This window comes from Pempheris klunzingeri, chromosome 2 (genome assembly GCF_042242105.1).
Source record: "Pempheris klunzingeri isolate RE-2024b chromosome 2, fPemKlu1.hap1, whole genome shotgun sequence".
Taxonomy (NCBI): Eukaryota; Metazoa; Chordata; class Actinopteri; order Acropomatiformes; family Pempheridae; genus Pempheris; species Pempheris klunzingeri.
In genome coordinates, this window is record NC_092013.1 from 10,376,422 (window position 1) to 10,399,808 (window position 23,387).

General features: G+C 41.0%; 1 protein-coding gene across 1 annotated transcript; it reads right to left on the minus strand.

Annotated features, from left to right (window-relative positions):
- Positions 1-144: 144 nt before the first annotated feature.
- On the minus strand, positions 145-20,305 carry arhgef25b (Rho guanine nucleotide exchange factor (GEF) 25b). The gene is made up of 16 exons (XM_070845724.1): positions 19,962-20,305; positions 11,603-11,931; positions 11,415-11,513; positions 7,275-7,402; positions 6,857-6,923; positions 6,648-6,751; positions 6,391-6,460; positions 5,410-5,499; positions 4,928-5,020; positions 4,599-4,649; positions 4,186-4,263; positions 3,901-4,092; positions 3,631-3,811; positions 3,336-3,541; positions 3,097-3,237; positions 145-1,069 (listed from the first exon to the last, which is right to left on the minus strand). Exons 1-16 carry the CDS (start codon positions 20,053-20,055, stop codon positions 968-970), a joined length of 2,025 nt encoding a protein of 674 aa, XP_070701825.1. The 5' UTR covers positions 20,056-20,305; the 3' UTR covers positions 145-967.
- Between the last annotated feature and the right edge of the window lie 3,082 nt (positions 20,306-23,387).

Here is a 23,387-nt window from a genome sequence, read left to right on the forward strand (position 1 = left end):
CGGACGGTCCGTTATCTCATAATCTGTCCATGACTGGGGAACATGTGAGGAGATGTTTTATGTTGCAGCATACAGTAGCTCAGTAATTTTGTAGACAATATTTTTTAAAGAACAAATGATGCTGACAAATATCTGAACAGCATTTCTCTTTAATTTTGTGTGCATATCAGGACACCACAAGTCAAAGAGCTTTATTGATATGATTCCACATGAGATTATTTACATTCAATATGACAGTGACAGACGAGCACCTCTGTTTTATCTTTGTTCCCTTTTTCCTCTTTCTACACGATTAGGACGCGTGCTTTGTGTGAGTTTGCAAATGTGCTTGGTTGTGATAACACTCTAACAATGGCTGAGTTAAAATAGCCCACCAAGGGGAAAACACAGCTATTTGCTAATCTGCAGGGAATGCACAGAAATACACAAATCGTATGGATTCAGATCCCACAGTAGAGCTGAGATCTACAGTCTCTCAGTGAGTTCAAGGATGCAGTTATTTGAGAGTGTGACTTCGTAAAGGGAGTTGAGAGCCCAGTTCGCAGGGGGAATAAAGTGGAATTGGTCCCTTATGAAAATATAATGCATTACAAAAATATCCAGAAAGGAATTCTCAGTGGAAAAAGTAAGAAATTTATACATATGCAATATTAAGAGGTGCTTCAAAACCATATTTTTACACATTTCATCTCATCTGTTCTCACCATCTGTGGATGTGTATAGATGCAGAGTATACACACACACACAGACGAACACACTCAAACCAATGTGATTATACAAGATCAAATCCAGATTAGCCTAAACCGTGGCTGTATTTGAAAGAACTTTAGGACAATATGTGAAGACACAGAGACCTTGATGACTTCTGTGCAGGAGTGAAACAAACGATGCTGACAGAACACGCTGACTCAGCCGAGGCACTCCTGCTCCGGGAGGACAAAGTGAGTTCATTCGTCCTCGCCGGTCATTACTGCTCGTTCTCCTTGAGCTGATCCAGGCTGTTTGGTCGATGAGCCGAGTAACTCCCACCTTTATTCAACGTGGTCGCCTGGAAACTGGCGGTGACACTCTGAGAGGAAAAAAAAGCAAACAATTAGATGTTGTTTGTACTTTAAATCTGCAACTGCAAATAGAAGAATGAGCATTCCTGCTTTATATTTCTAGTGTTACAGAACGATTGAACTTGTTTAGACACAGCAATGACAGGCAGCACCTCATGATTTTCAAAGATTCCTCATTACTAAGACAATTAATGTTCTTTGTTACTTTGTGAATTGGCAGAATAAAATTGAAACAATACACAAACTGCCAGGTACAATTTCAAAACCACTAAATTATTAGATAGAAATGAAAAAGGATTCATAGAGTTAATCACATCACCTTGATATAAAAAATCTTGACAATACATTTTACAATTGTACACAAATCCAGTCCTTTGAAATATTTTTAAAGCTGCATTAATTGTGTTTTATTTGGCCACTTGGGTGAAGCAACATATTATCACAAAAGTATTGAAGCTAACATGTTAGCAAACATTTGCTTATTTACACACCCAGCAGTCATAGAGCAAAATTATCATGTATTTGCATTTGCGCTGTAAGTCCAATATATTCTCTCTTTTAGCTCCTGTTTTGGTTTCTATCAACTCCTGAGGGAAATAGCCTGCTCTTTAGCTGCTAAACGCTCCAGTGTGATCTCCAGCTAGTCGCTAACTGTGTCCGTCTGTGTGCTGTTTGGTACTGTGGGTTTTTACAGCTTTTGTTGTGTTTGTAAAACTAGGTTGATGAGAGCAGCGAAGATGAACCAAAACAGTAGAGTTGTAGCTCATAAAAGCAAAAGGATAAAGTGAAAGACACCAAAAAGCTCAAGAAAGTTGATGGTGTAAAGTGATCACATGACACAGAGTGATTTGATCAAATGTTAATATATCAATATTGATAATGTGGCTGAAGAAGGGGTGTATGAGTTGGACCAGAACCTCAAATGTATGTTTAAACTTAACTGGTTCTGGATTTTATTTTAAAAGAAATAAGATTACAGAGCTGTAAAAATGTCATGTTGTTCAGAAACAGATATCAACTATAAAAAGTCTGACAAAGGCTTCACCCTGAAGGCTAAACAGCGTAGAAAAACTGGTTTTAGGAACAGGGGAAACCTGTCTGAGTTCCTGCACGTAACGCAGGATGGAAACACTGCTGATCCAACAACAAAAAGAGAGAGAATAAGAGTACAAGAGCGACTTTGTGGAATCGAGCCAGATTAGAGCGTCTAATAAGAACACCCTGATCAAACCATTTCCTCCTCTACGTGGAAGTCTGAGTGAAAAAGATAAAACAGCAGGTCAGGGAGTTTTCCACAGAGTGGATGACTGAAAGACACCGACTGGAGATCAGGTCGAGCAGGTTTGTAAATCCACGCAGAGACAACAGCAGGATATTTGACAAAGGCAACCAGAGAGTCATTTCCCCTCATCATCAGTGATCATGACAACAAAACGACCGCAGGCTGCTGACACTGAGATAAAACTAAACCAGTAATTTCATTTATCCTATGCACACACTAACTAACTTGCTAACTTGATACACTTGATAAGAAAGACAGAGGTGGAAAGTGCTGTTCTGTTTCCAGGTCAGTTAAACTTTTCATTATGTACTTGATGGTTCTAGTTATTTAGTAGTTACATTGCAGATATTTTTTTATATACATAAATGTCCAGAAAGAAGTTTAAAGTGATGCATTTATATCATCTCCCTAATGATGCCCTGTGAGGCTAATGTGATCTGTACTGTTGAGCTGCACATTAAATAAAATTGACTTAACCACATAAAGATGAACCATAAACATTTAGTGAAAAGGCTGTTCTGGGTTTACACATGTACAAATCAATCCACAACTTTTACTTTTAACACAAAACATTTCTTAAGAGTGACTTATTGTGTGACTTTGTGATAGCAGGCTGAAAGACAACATCTCACTCCCTGGTAGAAAGTGTTTATGGGCAGAAATGTACTGTGTTGCACCTGTAACCACAGGTAGGGGGGTAAGTAAACAGATGATGATGATGATTTACCCCTTTGTAAAGTAAGACTGATGTACCTGGGCGCTGTGCTGGCTGCAGGGCGGCAGGCCATTGGCCATCCCGCGGCCGTGTCTCTCCTCTGAGCGCAAACTGAGCTGCTGATGGGAGGAAAGCGGAGGCTGAGCCGACTGAGGTGTCGCAGCACCAGGATTAGAATCCTTGAGACAGAAAGAGAAACCGATGAAAGAGGATGTCAGAGAAAGAGAAATGTATGAATCTCATACAAGTGTGCGAGGCAGCCTTGCTGTTCACTCACCATCTTCGAGGCCAGGCTGTGTTGTGGTGGATGCAGCGAGGGCAGGGAGGTGTTGTGGATCAGCAGGCAGGGCTGCTGACGTCGTTCCATGGATGCCGAGGAGTGAGGTCGCAGGCCAGGGGCTGAAGCAGTCGTAGCCGTCATGTTCCTGCCCAGGCTGTTTGACTTGCTTTCCCTGCGTTGGTACTCTATAGGAGACTGCAGGGCTACAGTGAGAAGGAAGAGATGTCACATTACTCACACGAACCAGACTCTTAAATCTGTGATTTATTGAAGAAACACTGAACCCCGGTACCATTAAGGAAGTTCCTCTGAGTCTCTAAGATCTGGACCACGTCATTGAGCCAAGCTTGCTGTATTTCCGGAGATGATGCCTGCATGATGAAGCGCGTCACGCTGCCATTAGTCCCACGGGAGGTCAGGACCAGACAGCATGGATCCTCCTCGGAGTGCTCCTCCACGCCCAAACAGCTGACCTGAAGCACACAGGGCATTTATTCAACACTAAACACTAAAGCAATGATATTTCAAAGGTGATTTAATACACAGTAAGTGTTATGCGCACCTTGATGCTGTTTTTAAAAGTGTACCCAGGCAAAGAGAAGCCTTTTTTCTTATCTATTGGCTCACTGAAGATGACCAGCTGCTCAAACAGGAAGACCCGCCTCTCTCTGGCTCTGGACAGGACGCCGCTTTCCTGCTCGCTGACAGAGAAGGTATCCTGCTGGAGCAGCTTCCCCTGAGCTGTGATTTTCCCCTGAAACAGTGAGTAAACATTGTCAGAGCCCGTAAGTCGCCCTGGATATGTGTTTCATCTGTGGTGACAGACAGAAAAAAATCAGTATCTCACCTCAAAACCTTGGAGCCTGCCCACGTTCATCATATCATTACAGCGTTTTGGCACAAAACACATCACCTCCACCGCCCTCTGATGGGAGGAATTGGACGAAGGAGAATCAGGAAGTGAATATGTGATATACAGACTCAGAATACAGCTTTATACACTCAGTTGCCAGTTTAGCAGGAGCATCTGACTATCCTCCCTTCATGAAGGTGATAATGTTCAGTTTTTGTTTAAAGTTTTTAGAGAGATTTTTTAGAGGATGTAGTTTGTGGTACTGTTGAGCTGTATTGCATTATACCAAGGTGTTTCTGTCATTTAGCTCACTGATATAAACGGGTATAGGATATAAAATATCAGAAACACCTGTTTCTAATAAACTGAGTGTGTGTGTGTATTCACATTCTATAAGGAGCTCTTACCTGCAGCTCCTCAACATCCCGTCCTGCTTTGCTGTAGTACTTCAGGAAGTCCTGCCAGTCAGAGAGAGGCTTATTTAGAGTTTTAAGCACACTGCTTCGTTAAGGAACAAAAGTTAAAAAGTATATAAAAAGTTATAGCTGCTATAGATTAAAAATAAGGCAAATGTGTGTTGACCTCACATTGGTCTTCCTCAGGGTTTCTGGGAAGACCTTTACGAAGCTGTGAGACCTTTCAATTCCTTCCTTGCAGGCACTGATTGTATCTTGTACATTGTAATTCAAATGATTTAAAAGTAATATTAAGATGCAGAAACATGTGAAACAGTAACCTTCAGCAGTAGCTGGTACTTCATGATCCTTTGAACAGGTTTGATGAGCAGATCATTGAGCTGCAGCCTGTGACCCAACTGCTGCCTGAGATCCTGTCAGGTGACAAAAAAGAGATTCAAGATTCAAGACGTTTATTGTTACCCAGATGTACATGTGAACTCAGAACATGTGAACAGAAAACATAAAAGGAAAAATATAAAAATAAAATAAAAGATATGGAAAGATGTATAAAAGCCAAATAAATACAAGTGGAATATAAGGTAATAAGGTATAACTAAACAAGGCCTATGAATATAAAAACAGCCATATTTCCTGACAACAAATATAAAAAAAGTATATAACAAATAAGGTATAACAGCAATAGAGGGATATGGAAAGCATAAATAAAAGCAATAAAAAGTGCTTATACAATCAGAAAGTGTTCCAAGTAAAAAGTTTTTGAGCTCCAGTAAAAGTGGCTGTAATGTAAAAGTTTACTCACCTCAAAGTAGGTCTCAATGTACTCGGAGACCACATGTTCTGATTTGGGTTTGTTCTGACAGTAAACCACATACATGTGAAGACGTCGTTCCTGGAAACGAAAGAGAGAGAGAGAGCTCATGTGACAATTATTCAAAATAATCTGTGTGTGAGGGACAGCGTGAAGAACGGACAGAGACAGAATTAAGCTTCAGACTCCAAGGTCCTTCTCAGTTTTGATTTGTTCCCGTTCCCTCTCTTTTTTTGGGAGTTACACTCAATCAGTGCACGACCTTTTGCCTCATTAAATAGTTCCAGTGGCTGAGAAATAATGGTTTAATTTGCCGTGGCTTAATTAGGCATGCCACACTACACTGAGTGGAGTGGATAGAGAAGCTGAGCTGGAAAATGAAAATATTTGTACTATTTTTCTACAGTAGTTTATTTATAGTTTACAGATATTGGTATGTAGCGTGCTCTGAGTGTTCTTTTTACTGTTTTACATCACTAAATCTGTGTAATCAGTATCTTTCATTTCAGCAATCATTTTTTGTGATTCTGTTTGTACCTCCTTTGGATCAGTTGGTAGAGATCTGTTTTCACTTTGACATGAAATAGTCCAAAGTTCAGAGTAAAACAGTTACATGTGAAAAATTCCAAGGTCAAAGTGAATACTTTTTTATCGAGCTCTGAGATCTGTAATTCCAACTCATTTTCACACACAGCGTGGTCTCAACGGAGCATCTTTAACACTCACTGTCGGCTTTCAGGGGTCTATAGTCGAACCATAGTGATTAAAAGACCTTTGTTCTGCAGCTGCACCTGCAGACAACTGATCTGCAAGATGAAGACACATCTGGATGGCGGCTGGCCAGGGCTTTACACACAGTCAGTGGGCCAATCTGTGAGACGGCTGCAACCTTCAGCCAAAGTGAAAACATGCGGAGAGACGAGAAAAGAGACCTTTCATCTGCACTTGTTACGCGCTGCTCTGTAGACTCACGTGTTTGATGAAGAGCTCAGCCACGCTGTCTGGGTCACCCACACATTTCTCCAGCTCTCCCAGGAAATAACTGTGTGACATGAAGCAGAGAAGGTCAAGCAGGAACAATCATGTAGCCAAACACACACACACACACACACAAAGGCAGGAAACTAACCGCCACAAGGGACGTGACACAAGCTGAACCATCATGAAGAGATTGTTCAGATTCAGAGGAAGTGAGAGGGGAAAAAGACAGGAGAGACTCTCTGACTCACTCCTTATGCCAGTCGTAGATCTGGTGGATGTTTCCAAACACAATCCTGTCCTTCCCTTTCATGTCCTCTGGAACTCCCTGATTGGTCATGGTGGCCATGTAGCCCTATACATATACACACAGAGAAACATGTCATTAATCACATTTTCCAGATGGAAAAATAACATTTATTTTGTGTATAAATGTCATGAGCGTGGAGGAGAGACACACCTGTACTATGAGCCCAAGATCCTCCACATACAACCTTTCGGTCTCTATCAGCTCTGTCAGCACATATCTGAGAAAGAGATTTGGAAAGAGCAAATAAAGGGCAGGAACAGAGAATTTACATTTTTTTCAAAATGAATTCAAAAATGTATACACGTTAAAGGAAGTTAGACATTGTGGGAAATACGCTACAAGTAAGATGAGAGGTTTGGTACCACTCTAATGTTTGCGTGGTAAAAATGAAGCTACAGCCAGTTAGTTTAGCCTAGCTTAGCTTAGCTTAGCATGAAGCTCTGTCAAAAGGTCACAAAATCTGCTTCTAATCTGCAGCTCAGATTAATACATTATGTACATATAGCAAACAAAACAAACATTTCGCAAAATGTCAAACTAGTCCTTTAATGCAGAGATCGACACCTACAAGCTCTTCTCTAAGGCAAGGTTTCTCTCCTCCTCGCTGTCCACTGTAGCAGACCACTGGCTGGCTGAGTCATCAGTCACAGTGCAGCCGTCGTCCCCTTGGAGAGTGTTGATGCTGGATTTTTGACTCTAAAACACACAAACAAGACAGTACAGCGTTTGGTAAACATCACTGTAATATATTATGTAAGAGGAGACAGACAGCGAGCAATCCTGTTCTGTCGGGGAGAGAAAAGTACATTTATTCAAGTACTATACTGAAGTATCATTTTCATGTACTTTCCGTGGGTATTTTCAATTACTTCACTGCATTTATTTGATAGCTACAGTTACTAGTGACTTTTAAGATTAAGATTTCACATAAAAAAACACATATATGCTGATAAAATCCAATGAATTTGAAGACTAAACCAGCGACTCTTAACATTTTTGGCCCATGCAACTCCGTACAAAAAGCAGCACCTACAGAGGGTCCCTTATGTCTAGTGAGTAGCAGAACATTTTATCCTCTTTATTCTCCCATTAATTATCACAGTGGGGCAGCTGTGGCTCAAGTGGTAGAGCGGGTTGTCCACTAATCACAGGGTTGATGGTTCTTCTGTCCACACGTTACCATGACTGAAGACCAATGGTCAGGCCAGCATCTTTCTGTCGTCTGAATGGGTGAATCAGAGCCAAACTGTGAAGCCATTTGGATAAAAACTATATATGAATGCAGCCGCTGGACTGAACCTCAACCAGCTACAACATTAAAATTGCACTTTCACATTGATGAATCAGTATTAACGATCAAATAATATCATGTAATAATATATCAGTCACAGGGGCCATTCTTCTGCATAATTTGTACTTTTATTTTTGATACTTCAGGATCTTTTTGCCGATAATGCTTCTATACTTGTATTTAAGTATATATTTGTTAATATAATATCTGATGCTTGCTCATGTGGGGATTCTTGAATGCTTAATTTTGAATTTTTGAATCGTTGGGTCTCCCTCTTAATTAAAGAATTTGGTCTAGACCTGCTCTTTATGGAAAGCATCTTGAGATAACATTTGTTATGAAATGGCGCTATATAAATAAAGATTAATACTTGGCATCCTTAAATTGTTGTACTGGTGCTTTTACTTCAGTAAAGGATCTGAATACTATGAATATAATATGCTGTGGTGAAGAGACGTCAAATCAGTGGGCATCCACAAACGTAAATCATTATGCTTCATCTACAGCCTCCCCTGACCGTGCCAGTGCACATCTGTAGAAAAACATGAAGATGAGCCGTCTCTGATCGTGGGGACCACATCAGTTGGGCAATTTTACCGATCCCTTTTGGAAAGTCATGCCACCCCCAAATCCTGAGAGTAACCTGAGAGTCATAATCACTTTTTAATGTCTCTCCTTGCAGCCGAGCACACTGTTGGGCAGAGAAATTTGGAAAAGAAGAATCAGGTCTGACAGATGAAGATGAATAATGAGCAACATTTGTACAATTTGTCAAGCTGGATGATGAAGGTCGGGGAAACTGGCCACGGCATGGAGAGTTGTTATATAACATAAGATCAGTCCTCACCTAAATGCAGTATAATCTAATGTGAATTTGACTCTAATCTTCTTGACACACTGTAGTCTCCCCTCATTTTGGCCTCTTGGGCACTAGATGATGATCAGTTTGTAGGTCAAATATGCACTTTCCATTTATTTTCTCAACATTTTCTTCCAAGGTCAGTCTTTTTTGCTCTGTTGCTCTCTTTGAGTCGCCTGTTAATGTCTTTGCCCAGCAGACATCCTGCTAATGAAAATCATCTGAGGCTGATTCAAACCCCATCTCCGCTCTGGTTCTGATCCATTTAAACTGCTGAGCTTAGCTTGCTTGTTGCTCTAAATGTTTCCTCCCTCTCTCACAGTAATTTCTCATCAGCCTGAAATCCATTAGCTCCTCCGAAGACCACAAGGAGATTAAAGGTATAGTTCGACATTTTGGGAAATATGTGCCGAGGGTTGGACTGGAAGATCAATGTCATTTTCATGTCTGTAGGGTTGCTATGAAGCTGGAGTCAGTATCGAGTTAGCTTAGCTTAGCATAAAGACAGGAGTAAACAGCTGGCCTGGCTCTGTCCAAACATAACAAAATCTGCCAACCAGCTCTGCTAAAGCTCAATAATTGTTGCATCTTAGACACAAAAAAACAAGAAACAGCCAAATCACTCTCTTAGTGATACTTTATCATAATGACATGGTCACGTGAGACCTATATTTTGTTTGTTTAATCAGTATGAAAACCGAAAAGTAAGAATGACAACTTGATTTTTATTGGGGTTAAGTGTGGGACTAGAAATTTACTGCTCCCGTCCATGAAATAGTTGATCTCATAAATCCTCAGTAAACAGTGAATTGTCATTTTTATACTTTCAGACAAACGAGACAAAGTAGTGATCTTCTGAGCTCCAGTCTTTAAGCTAGGCTAAGCTAACCGGCCACTATAGCTTTACATTCACCAGATAGACGTGAGAGTGGTAAGCAGGCAAGACAGAAATTTTCCAAAAAGTCCCAAACTATTCCTTTAAAAAAATGACGAGGCTGTCTGTTTACCCTGACCCAGCCAGGACAAGAATAAAGGGCCGAGGAGCCAAAGCAAACATAAAGATGAAGGTGTCTGTGGAGTAATATCGTCCCAAGGGGCCAGTGAAAGTGAAGACAGCCATTTATCAAGTAGAACAATGTACTTCATGTTAAAGGGTCATTTCAACCCTTTAAACTTTCCTCTTCTCTCTTGTGTAAAGCTTGTGTAACTTGACTCCCTCACGTCTGAAGGAGTGCTGACCAAGATTCACACGCCTGTTTCTCACTGTGCACATTGGCCTCCTCTTCCTCCTAGTTCCTCCTAATTTTGGCGGACTACACCGACACCCTTCTTATTTTTATTTGTAGGTATTGGCTGTTGGGTTTGTGGGATTTCTCAAGTGTATGAGAGCAGGTGGAAGTGATTGCTTATGTGACAGGAGCAACTCCAGAGTTTTGTCCACATCTTCGACGTCGTTAAGGTACGTCTAGTCCAACAGCCAACTCCAGTATTTATGTTCACGTATGGCCGGCGGCTCTGGAGATCCCCCGGACTAATTAGCTACACTGCTCACCCCCAACCTTGACCCTGTTTCAGCCTGTTACAATCTACTTGGCTAGTTAATTACATCCAGATGTTGTCTAGAAAAGCCCACAGGATTGATTCCACTCCACAGGGCCTATGTCCTAAATACAGTGTAGGGTTAACAGAAAGTCATTGTATGTGCGTGCGCATGTGTGTTTGTGTGTGAGTGCTCACACAAAAATTCGCAGCAAAGTGTGAAAATCTGTGCTATTCATTTGGCACAATAGGTGGAAGTGAAATGATGTGTGCAAATAAAAAGCTCTTCACATGCCAATAAAACTGAACAGGGCGCAGAGGAACACATGCATGCTTATAATTCATAGTTTCAGCGTGAGTCGTTTTCACATTTAAGTGTGTGTGCTTCAATCATTCATGTGTCGTGAACTCATGGTTTGATGAAGATAACTGTGAGAGGAATGAGGACTTTTGACTTATGCAGTTTACATTATTCATGCTTCATTTGGGGTTTTTCAACTGCTTTGCCTGGTCAGCTACTGTAATTATATATTATTAAGTGTACTATAGGTTCCTCAAACTGTTTCTATAATGCCCTTGTGGGCAACCAAAGTAAAGCAGATTATGATAAGATTATTTCTACCGTCACCTTGATTGCTTGTTTGTATGATTCAGTTTTCTAGATCTTTAGTTTTTATTGTATTATCGAGTCAAGGACATATCCCAATCTTTTCCATCAATTTATCAATCTATCCCTGACAAAATCTGGTGTGTTCTGGTGGGTAGCTGATCGCCCAGACCCAGCCTGTGGCCACTGTTATATAATATATAATATGTATATATAACATGGAATATGTGGTAATATAATGTATCTTTTATCTGTAACTGGACCTCTGAGTAGAATAGAATAGAACAACATAGTACTGAATAAAATAATAGGGTAGAATAGCATGGTATAGAGGAGAATAGAATAACAAATAAACAATAGAACACTAGATTAAACTAGGATAGACTAGAATAGAATAGAATAGAAACATTACCAGACTGTGCGTGTCTCTGCCTTGCAGGATCTCAGGTAAGTGGCCCTGACAGGGCGGCTGTGTGGGAGCTGCTGGACTCGACGGACCGTCTTTCCGCACCTGTTCAACACAAACACGCTGACGATTACAAACAGGGAAATGAAACAGGGTATGAACGCAGCCTGTACGTGTCTGTCTTTAAGCCCCACCGTGTCTCCAGGGGAGGGGAGGATGGTATAGTTGTCGTGCGTTTCCAGAGGCCTCGGCTGAGGTTCACTGTGGGAAAGCAGCGATGGCGGCTGCCTGCTGTCTGACCTGTACATCTGCTTCTCGACTTTTCCCGTTCCTCCTCTGGCATCAGAGCTCAGCTTGCGAACGGGATTGGTGAGCCATTTCTTGAGGGCACTGACAGGGTGGCGTGATCCTCCAGACGTGGAGTGTGAGTGTGTGGGGCTGGAGCTGCCTGAGGCCTGGTGGGGCACCGGGCCCACCGATGGGGTAATACTGCCGTCACTGCCCGCCACAGCGTACGACTCTGCTGCAGAGAGACAAAGAGGGAAAAGGATTGGGTTAACGCACAGCAGCTAATTGGGGGGTACATCCTCTCAGGTCAGATGCTGCAGACAGATTTCTGCACAAAAATGTTGTTCAATTTCCTGTGTTAAGCCCTAACTGTAACTTTAGTCGCTGCAGCTACTGTAGACACTGATCCTAAACCATTATAAACACAAAAACAGATCCGTTCTCATGAGGGAGCACTCAACGTCCAACTGGAAATTATATACCATATGTCATATTATATGTACTGCAACTTGCATTTGCTGGAACTTTTTTTTAATAACAAATAATTTGATATTATTTGACTACATTGAATACTGTACTATAGCTTCACATATCAAAATTAGCATTTATTTATTTTATATGCTTATCATTTGACTTTAAAGTCTTAATCTGCAAAGTAACTAGTAAATAAGTATAACTACCTCATAATTGTAATTAAGGAAATGTGTTTGAGTAAACGGTACTGTTACTTTCTCCACTGAATCATGAATAGGCCAACACACAGTTAAGACACTGAATTATGCTATTAAACACAAACTCTCCTTTACCTCAACTACAACTGGACTCATTTTACTGACTTTCTAGAGATGATTTAGTTACTAAAAGAAGCATTTACAGGATATAAACTGAATTATTTTTCCAGTCTCCAGTGGATTATGTGATCTAAAGTCACTCACAACTGAACGCATCGTGTCTGCTCTGTACTGCCCTCATTCTTTCTACAGTTCAGGCTGGACCATCACTGGAGCTGACACCCTTTTTACAGCACAGCTGGATTTTGTTTCCAGCTTTAAGTCTCTTGACTATGGAAACTGGTACCTAATCCTCAACCACACTGTTTTAATCAAGCACCCTAACATTAACATTTCACTCTGTTCTGCTGATCATAGCAAAGTGGAATCTTTCAGGAGCCCCACTTTGTCATTTTGGACTCTTCCCAGAAGCCACTATTCCCTGTCAGCACATTTATGTAAGCTGTAATCATAATAACAAGCTTTCAAGAAGCCAGTGGAAATCTGGGTCAGCCATTTGCCAAAACGGCCTGATACTGCCATTAACCAAGACACCATATCAACAGTAAAATACTAAATAATGTGCTTCTCTTTCTGCTCCATTTCAGTTCTTTTATTTCATGGGAAGCAACAAAACCTTCCCTAAATACATAACAAAATATTAAATTCACTGTTCATGGCATTGGTGATGATCATTTCTGATGATTTTATGCAAATGCATGCACTGTATATTTATCATGTTAACTTGCTGACACATTGAGCTGACTGTCAGACAGAAGTTCAGGCTGCTGCAAAAAAAATCTAGACATGTAAAGTCGGCTGGATTCGAATAAGACTGTAATTAAACTAATTCATCGCCTGGTTCTTCTCTCAGGCAGTGAATGACACAAACTCATTTCTATAATGGGATGATTAAGAGGGAGGGGAGGAGGGCTGGGGTGTGTGTGTCCTTGTCTGTGTGTGTGACATAAGCGGCAGAGAGAAAGAGTGTTTGTGTGTTTTGTGGCTCTTGAACCAGTCGACTGTTGGGACAGTTGCTTATCTCTAAATGAAAAGGTCATGCTCACCAATAATAATCAACCAGTTTTAGGAAGATAGAGGAAGAAAAATCAATCTAGACTGATGGAGAGAGGGAGCAGGAGAGAAAGAAGAAGGAGCTCAGCTGCAAGACATTGTTCATTGAGAATGAGTCTAGTAGTAGTAGTAGTTTCAGGACAATCCAGCCAATAATTGTTGGGATATTTCTGTCTGGACCTAAGTGATGGAGCCTCTGACCAACAGTGTCGTTCCTAGAACCATGGTGGCTATGAACACACACAGTAAAAGCTGGTGTTGTTGATTCAGATCTGTCTCACAACCAGACATACATCCATCCATTTTCCGCTGCTCACTGGGGGCAGGATCGACTAAACAGGGTAGTCCAGATATCCATCTCCCCAACAAATTCCAGCTCCTCCTGGTGGATCCCGGAGGAGTTCCCAGACCAGATGAGAAATATAATCTCTCCATCGTGTTCTGTGTCTATCCTGGTGTTTCCTCCCTGTTGGATGTGCCTGGAAAAGCTTCAAGGATGGCACCCAGGAGGCATCCTGATCAGATACCCGACACACCTCAACAGGTTCCTTTAAGCATGAAGGAGCTGCAGCTCTACTCTGAGCTCCCTCTGGATATCTGAGCCCAGCCACACTATGGAAGAAACCCATTTTGCCATGACAAGGATGGTATCTGCATTGCTCCTCCTCGATCTGAGGTTTGACAATCAGTTTCCTTCACAGCTCCCTTACTGACATCCCAGTTTTCAAAAATGGTAACTACCACCCAGGTCCCCCATTCTGCAGGCAGGTTGTCCCCTTACATCCCCAACACTGTAGGGACATTTCTGCCAAGACAACTCAACAACATCATTACAAAAAACCACAAAATGGCTACACTAAAATTACTTTCTGACCATGTCCTCAACTATGTGACCCAAATAAAATAAAAACAGAACAGAGCAAATTCAACAGAATCATTTGGTGCAAACTTCTGTAGATGCCCAAATACACACACATATCACCCAGAGCACCCTGAGCAGAGACAGCCATCTGGTCTCCTTGTTTATTATCTATCAAGGTCAGGTCATACAGCACCACTAACAGCCACCTTACCATCTGTTGAAATGATGCAACAAGAGCACCTTACTGAAGGTTTTTCCACAAATACATCAACATTTTCTATGAATTGGCCCTTAATGGTGCGTAATGGCCACTGTGACGTCCAAACCACCACTGAGCTGAGCGACTCAGCTTGTCATGTTTGTTTGAGTCTCTTATGTAATGTGTCATTTTCCCACAGAGCAACAGCTGGATGGCCATCCGGACTAGAGGGAGAGTCAGCGGTGCATGCATGCATGCTGTGAATGCATCCTCGCATCCACGCTTTATGGACATCCCAAATATATTAAATATATTCTTCTTGTGTAAAACTGTCCATGAAAATAGCGACTAGTGAACTGTGAATGTTTTAACAGAATTAAAACAGAATTTTCTGTGACCATTTTCACATTTCATTGGGGCAGAGTTGTGTTACCAGTCATGGATTTATGGCTTTATGTGCAACAGAGATAGTGCATACAGCCTGTTGGATGGATTAAGATTGGGTGGGGCTTCATTCTCTCTATAACCCCATTGGCTCAGACAACACACCTACCCAGATGGAGCGAGATGGCAGCAAACGAGACAAAACGTAGACTGTAGTATTGAGGCACTGGCAGCTCAAACGCTGCAAGCAAATTGTAAGCAAATTGTACTTCAATGTGGCTAAACATCAGTTTGATATGCAAGAGTAGAAACTAACTAACTAACTAAAGCGTATTACTTCCATGACCTACTTTAGAAAGTCTCTCTCTCTGTGTCTCTCTCTCGTAAAGCAGATGGTTGGGAGACACTTAACTACATCTTCCCCCACTAAACCCCCATAAATGGTCATGGTCAGCAACAGCAGGAACTATTGAGATGTTGTTGGAGTGCCGCTTCAAAAAGTATGATGACACTTCACCAAGTGTGAGCATGACTAAAGCTTTACACATGAGCCAGGCCGTTATTTGCCTGTATATGGGAGCTGTTGGTGCTTCGTATTCTGTGCGTGCTGATGGATGAAATCATCATTATTGCAATCAAATCCAGTCCTTTTTGGCTTAAATTGTGTGCTTCACTTCCTGTTGGAGTCCTGCCAAGGCCCACACCGTTGTCATCACCAAAACTACAAATCAACCACTTTCCCTCATGCCTAAACAGGGTTGATGCACAGTTCGTCAATCCAGGAGAGTGACAGATTAGTAGAATTAAAAACGCACATATACACACACACACATAAATGTGCCATCTTCTTTGCTCCACATTAAACTAATGAGCGGTTTCATTCCTAAACACAAGACACACATAACACGTAGGTATGAAATGTTACATTACAGTTGCTTTCACTTTAAAACGCTAAAGAGAAATAGTTGACAGCGTGTAAAAATACAGAATGGAGCTCAAGGTTAAACCACGATCTGATCAGCTGACCTGCCTGTGTGTTCAACTACACACCTAGACAGAGTCTATCTATCCCGCTCCATTTACTTATTGGCCTCCACTGCTTTGTATTGAAAAACCAACTCCAACCAACCAAGCCTGTCTGTGTTATTTACTAAATTAAATATTACTGCTGTCAACCGATTATGCTGCTGCTAACTGCTACTGCTAAGCGCTATACACAGACCAGCTGCCATAACTGCAGCACAAAATTATTCAGTACGTAACATCAAACTAAGATACATCAGGCATTTGAACATACATTTCACCTACATTGCCGTACCAGATATCAATACAAGTGCCATGCCTGTGATTTGTTGACTGTTTCAGCTCTCAGCATCTGCCTGACCCATTATTTTAGTTGACTGTATTTGCTGGTAAACTATGACAACTATGACTATGATTATGATTAATATCCCTTCATAACCCATGTGATTACATCCTGTATGTTGACAGCATGTTGACCCAGTTTATACAGTGTAGCAGGACATCTACGCATCATGCCACCACTTCCTTTTTCGCACGGAGCTGCAGGCTGCTGATGTGGGCTCTCCCTCGTACAATGCGGTCACCTCTCATAGTTTTTCTTTGTCTACTCTATCACTCCTAAATGAAGATCTGGTTAAGACTCTAAGGCTCCCAGAGCCCACACTAAAGATGAAGTAGCACCTTTTAGTTACAGCACTACAGAGCTTGACAAAACTTCCAGAACATGTAAGATTTGCCACAACTTTACATACAAAGTTAGTACATTCTTAAACCTGCATTTATTTTTTTAGCCACTTGGTGTTAGTGCAACACTGACACATTATCTCCTTATAAAGCTGATAGGGCATGTGTGTGTAGCTCAAAAATGATGTTGATCCAAAAGAGTAAAATTTGAGCAACATAAAACCAAAACAATGAGTTGAAAAATGTTAAAATGCTCCGCAGAATTGGGTGATATCTCCATGTTGGCCCTTTCATATGCAAGTAGTCATTTGATCAGTTGTGGACATAAAAATATTGACTAAAGCAGCTTTATCACCCATAATGATGCACCTCACACTTACATCTTGGCCTATATTTATTTTATGCTTTCAATTTCTTTTAAAACATTTTAATGTTTTAATCTACATTTCTGGATTGAAGTTTTTGAAGCATTACTTAATCGCCTCTGCTCTACATATAAATGTACCTTGCCTAAGAGGATACTGAGTTCTCAGTGTCTTTCAGACCCTTTCCTTTAGTGAGACAGAACCAATGTTTCATTGTCTAAGTGCACTTTAATGCCATTCAAGTTCCGTGGTTCAGTGACAATAGCAAAACCATTAAATGTAAAAGTGCAAAAATGGCTGATAGCCTGCAGATAGGCTACTGTAGATGTAGGTGCTCTGAGGTACTGAACACTTTTCTGCTTGTTAGTCATCATGTTTACTTCTTCACATACTGGCAGTGATGACCTCACACACACTGGTGGGCTAATGGACTATTAGTCATTGCAGTTTCTGAGCCGGAGTGATGTCTATGTAATGAGACAGGGAGATTGTTGGAAGGACTTTTAAATAGATTTCTAAGTTTCCCAAACATAGTTTATCTTGAGGTGTTTGTCTGTCCTTATAAATAGCTTTTGGCCATTTGTGCCAAATAAAATGAAACACTCAGTGAGTCTGCAGAATAAAGGAGTTACAGGGGAGGTGCATGGAGATCAGAAGACTGCAAAAACAGAGGTGAGAGCCCCAAATTATGTAAGACCACCTGAAAATGATATAAAAGGCTTTCTTGCAACCAGAAAATAGAAAAGATACAAAAGAAGAGACAAATAGATTAGATGACAAAATGAGAGGCAGTGCTATCCTGACTGTGACTGCTAGGCATTTTCTAAACACAAAGAAAGCTCATCCACAGACTCGCAAACAGACAAAAGAAGTATTGTTAGAGTCAGATGGGAAGAAAGCACAAACATCACAGAGGCAATGTGTGTCTCAGAAAGTATCAGAAATGTTCTAGTAAGCTTTGCAAACAAAGGTGAAGCAGGCAACACAAGGCTGTCTATGTTTTTTCCATTTCACACATCTATTTGCAGGGTCTGTCAGAGAAGTGCAGCTCCTCACTGAGGAGAGCTGCTCTCTAATCACTCCCCGAGCAACTGGAACAACAGAGGATTTAAGGGTCGGGGAGGTAATGGGGCATGTTTGTGCGTCTATGTATGTGCATGCTCGAATGTGGGTTTGCGTACAAGCAGTGTCTCAGTATTGTGGGGGTACAGATTAAGAAAATCTCATATGAAAATAGTAACTAACCCTATGCAAACATCTGATTAACTGTGGTACAAAGTTATCAGATTAGTAAAAAGTGTAAGTCAAAACATCAATAAATCATTGAAAAACTTGAATAACTAATGGAGTATTTAAAAGAAGTACAAAGCCTTACAGTTTTCCTTAAACCTCCAATCAGTGTGCTTTCTAGCTACTGTGTGTGTGTCTACGGGGGTCTTCTAGCATCGTTTTTTAGGGAAAGGAATGTCGGGACAGTGACTCATTGACTCTATTGTTGCCATGACTCATTGAGTCAGCCGCATATTCAGAGACGCTGCAGAGATCCAGATGTGACTCTATCATTGACTTTTAGTCTGTTTGGAACATGAATCTGGTCTTGCGGTATCGGCATCACATAAGCACAGATTGCTGATGTACTGGAAGTGAATCCTGAAGAAAGTATCAATAAAACTGTCATCTGTCGAAGTTGTACAAATACACTAACAATACTGCCATTGTGTCATGTTGGACCAGAGTTTCCTAAAGTCTCTCTTTGTATTTTATGGAGCTGTGGATCAGCTATGGAGTGATCTTGTCAACAAGGACATAGCAACTTTATTGTGGCTAATTTGCAACAATTTCCAGGCCTTTTTTGTGCATGGCTGACAAATACAATATACTTTATATCGTACAATAGACACCGCATTTGCCTTCACAGATAAACTGAAAACAGGGACAAAAAAGCCACCGACATGCTGTAGTGTGCAACACTATTTGCTGGTAACATTATGGGGCTGTAGCTCGGTTGATACATTAAACATGACTTAAATTGCTGCTAACAGTATCTAATTACCTAAATTAATATGAGGAAATTCATTGTTTCAGCTAATCCTTCCAAGGGTAAAAAAATGTTTGGGTGCTGTGGTCATGTCATAACAATGCAAACAATATCGTACACCTGCACAATTTACCACTGATGAATATAAACTAGCATATCAAGGCAAACGTGAGCTAATGTAATATAACATGCTAATAGTAGGAAGGGGCGTGCAACAGGATGACTAGCAACCACTTTGAAGCTAAAGTGGATTCAAAATAATAATGAAGAAAGTGTTTGGATGGTGTGTGTGGGGGGGGGCTACAAGAGATGGACTGTAAGCAGAAATAATGTTACTGAGTGCATTTCATAGATTTTTGCACAGATAGATGCAGGTTGCACTCAAGATTGTTACAGAATCTACAATATAATCAGTGGAGTGTTCTAAATCCTGTAAAAGTGAATAATTTCTTATATTATGTCGTGAACATGAGGTAAATTTCTGTAGGAAGCCTTTTGTCTACACAGCGCCATCATTTTTCTGACTATATAATGCTGCTGGCCTCTCACAAACAGTAAGACTAGACAGTGAATGGATCAAAAACATAATAAAATGAATTAAAATGTTGCACAAAATCTGCATAGTGAAACGCTGATGAGATTTTACTCTGCTTATTGCGAGAGAAACAAACTTTGGCTTTGATAGATGATACATAAGAAAGTAGCAACATCTCCATCGTGCACAAGCAACAAAAACAACTGTTGGCAACAACTTCAGGAATTTGGAAAATCATCCTAATATGAATGTGTAATCAGTGAAAACTTTGCTCTGCAGTCAGAGAACAACCACAGTGAAAGTCCCCCTGAAGAGCAGAGGGTCTACGTACCTCTAACCCGGACAGAGCAGCAGCCACATTTGCTGAGCAGTTTTCTGAACAGGTGCTGACACCCACACCCTCGCTGGTGGTGACCCCCTCTCATGATGATCCACTCCTGCTGCTAGACTTAAGACTATCAGAAGCAGGCATCATGCTGGACGGACACACACATAAACACATGCACACACTCTATTCCTGTAGTAATACCCTGAGGAGATGGGAGGAAATGTGTACAGAGAGCTCCACAGTCATAGTCCAAATCTGAGTAGAAACTCCTGGCAAGCCCAAAAATTGCTGCTCCTATCCCATGATTTGTAAAGTAACAGTGGAAAAACCAAAGACACGGTGCTCTCCTCCACTCCCAAAGCTTCTCTGTGTGGTCAGATAGCGGGCAAAGATTATGAGAGGGTCCAAAAGTAAGTGAGGGAGCAACAGAGAGGCAGGGAATGGGAGGGGCTGTGATGAGGGAGGGGGTGGTGGCTAACATGCTGCACTGCTGCGCCAGCATCTGTTTCCCAGCCCCACCTCCTCTCATTTCTCTCCCCTCCCCTTCTGCTGCTGACCCCCTCTCTCTTCACACCTCCCTCATCAGCTCCTCTCCTCAGTATTCGCCCTGTGGCCGTGGGACCTTTAGTGCTGTCATCGCATGAGCAATGACATTGGCTTTTTCCTGAACTAAGCAAAAAAATTTTCCTCTGTACAGAGTAATTTTCTATTCAGTGCTTTATTATTTATAGCCATGCTAGCGGTGTGGCTATATGGATCGTAGTATCTGTCAGATTGGTGGTCCAGAGCAAAATATCTCAAGTTCTATGAGATGGATTAGCATACAATTTTATACAGACATTGATGGTTTCCAGAGGATGAATCCTAATGAAGGTCAAAAATGTGAAAAAGAAAGACCAAATACCTCCAAAACTAACGACACTCCCATCAATCTGAGCTGTATCTTTGTGTTAACTACCAAATGTTAGCAGACTAACACGCTAAACCAAAGTGGTAAACATTATATGTGCCAAAGGTATGAGGTTAGCATGGTCGTTGTGAGTGTGCTAGCATGCTGGTGTTAGCATTTAGCTGCAAAGCATGGCTGTGCCTGAGTACAGTTTCACAGATCCGCTATCAGAAGACTCTCATTAAAACAAATATGGATTCTCATCTGAACAATTTAATTTACAGCAAGATAAATCAGTAAAATATAATCTAAATCTAATTTAATTCATATTGATCTAAATATAATTGCATGCATTAATGCACTTTAATGCATTAATGCACTGCTACAAGTAAATACCCACTAAACCCCAGGTAGCTGTAGATGCACACAGAACACACACACAAATTCCTGTATTTTAAGTCAGCAGTTTCCAGCCTGGGGGTCGGCCTCCCCCAAGGGGTCCCAAGATGAGTCTAAGGGGTCATTAGATGATAAACAGGGTATAAGAGCAGAAAGAATATAGTAAATTTCTGCTGCACAAAGTTATGCAAACTGTATCGAGAGGTCACCAGCAGACATACTGTAGTTTTGGAGGAAATTCAAAAGCCTTTCTGGGAAATTCTCTCCACCTTGACGTCATTGTGGGATTTATATTTTAAGTCACATTCCCTAAAAGCCTCAGTTACTTACTTGTATTTGCACATGCAGAGTGATTTAAAATCTAATCAACAAAGGCAATCTATCATGATCTGTTTATAAAACTAGTAAAGAACCCTCTTCTCTGATCGGGAAGGCAGTTGCCTGCTCTTCTTTGTCACCACAGGTACCAAAGCATTTCCTCCGCTGTGGAAAAACCAACATGTGGAAATATCCGACACACAGCACACTGAGCTGGCAGGATGGAGGCAGACCGTTTTAATCTTAAAGCCACGATTAAGCATTCATGACTAGATGATCTTCTGAGCACAGCTGTCCAGGCTCGTGGCAGCCGGTAGTGTGATTCAAGGAGATTTATGCATAAACTCATACAAACCCAAACACAGACAAAGCCAGTGAAGAAGAGAAGAAATAGGAGAAGAAGAAGTTGTCCCTAACACACCTCCTGTTTCTATGTGACACATGTAAATTACACAGCACACACACACACACACGGATAAGCACACATTCACGTCACAGGTTGACTAACACAACCCTGGAATCTCAATCCAGCGAGGACAGATTACAGTTATAAAAATATCAAAATGCTCTTGCTCTCTTGGCCACTGAGTTAAGCTTTTAAAAACTCTGCAGACATGATGATCCCAGTGAGCTGAAAAGCACTGATCTCTCCACAATGTAGGATTACTGTATGTGCATGCATGTCTATGTGAGCGTGCACACACCTAATTAACCAGTATTTAATCACCAGGATAAGGTAATGCGTGCTCTTTGTATTTGGTGTTGCTTTTAGTGTTTTAAATCTCTGATTCAGCCATGATGTCATGTGTGCAAAGTGAAACAGTTTGAGTCAAATCACATCTCAAGTGATGTTACCGCTGCTCTTCCTCTTTGTCAGATAGCTCCCCACTATGGGTGGCATAGGAGGTGCACACAGAGGAGAAATATATCTATAAATTCACTAAAGACATGAGTGCAGCAGATAAACTCACTGAGTTACCTTTGCATCCTGCAGCCACACTGAACTTCCTGGCCCACTTGAACTGCGTCTGGACGTCCTGATTGTTTTTAGCTGACAACAGTTTCTCCCGGCTGGTGTCTGAAATCTAACACATGAAGCAAAAATATGAGTGAGCAGGTGAAATAAAAAAGACAATGATTTAATGTGAACTTAAAAACACCTTGTCCTCTTTACCAAATGCATTTATTTGTAGCTATATTTGTATTTAAATGTACAGTATAAGTGTGACAGAGTTAGGACCTAAACAAACACTTTTCCGCTCTATTTCCGCTCTCTATTTTTGCCTCATCTTAAGTGGTTTCTTATCTTATCTGAGGAATTTGTCTGAGAGGGTTAAACTGATCAGGGTACAGGACAACATCAAATCCCACGCTGAAGTCTGAAGATTAAGTTCAGTTCATTTTATCTCATATCTAATCTATAAAACACAACAGGACTTGATTTTTTTATGGATACTGCCACAGAAACTACCAGAATAGACCTTGATGAGCACAAGATGAAAAAAATAAAAAGAACTGTTTATAAAGTTTATACCGCAGCTGCAGCTTGTTTAATTTTGATGGACTTGGCATCGAAAATTCACACTAGTCTGTGCCTCGCTGTGTGTGCATTCTCCAAATTAGAAAGCACTGTTGCATAAATAGCAGCAAAATGTTGTCAGCACATGAGCTAAATGAGCACAAGTCAGGACACGTTTTCTTAACCATGGCTGAGAAGGACTTATCCTCACTTCAGTTTTTAAGACAAATGAACACGACAGTGTTCAGATTATAGAATGAGCAGCAACAATGAGTAAATAGCAAATCATTTATTCCAGATTTAC

Coding starts and splice junctions, on each gene's coding strand:
- arhgef25b (XM_070845724.1), bottom strand. CDS start 20,055: ATGAGAGGGGGTCACCACCAGCGAGGGTGTGGGTGTCAGCACCTGTTC. Junction 5,021..5,409: donor ACATTGAGACCTACTTTGAG/GTGAGTAAACTT, acceptor GTCACCTGACAG/GATCTCAGGCAGCAGTTGGG. Junction 4,650..4,927: donor AGTACCAGCTACTGCTGAAG/GTTACTGTTTCA, acceptor TCTGACTGGCAG/GACTTCCTGAAGTACTACAG.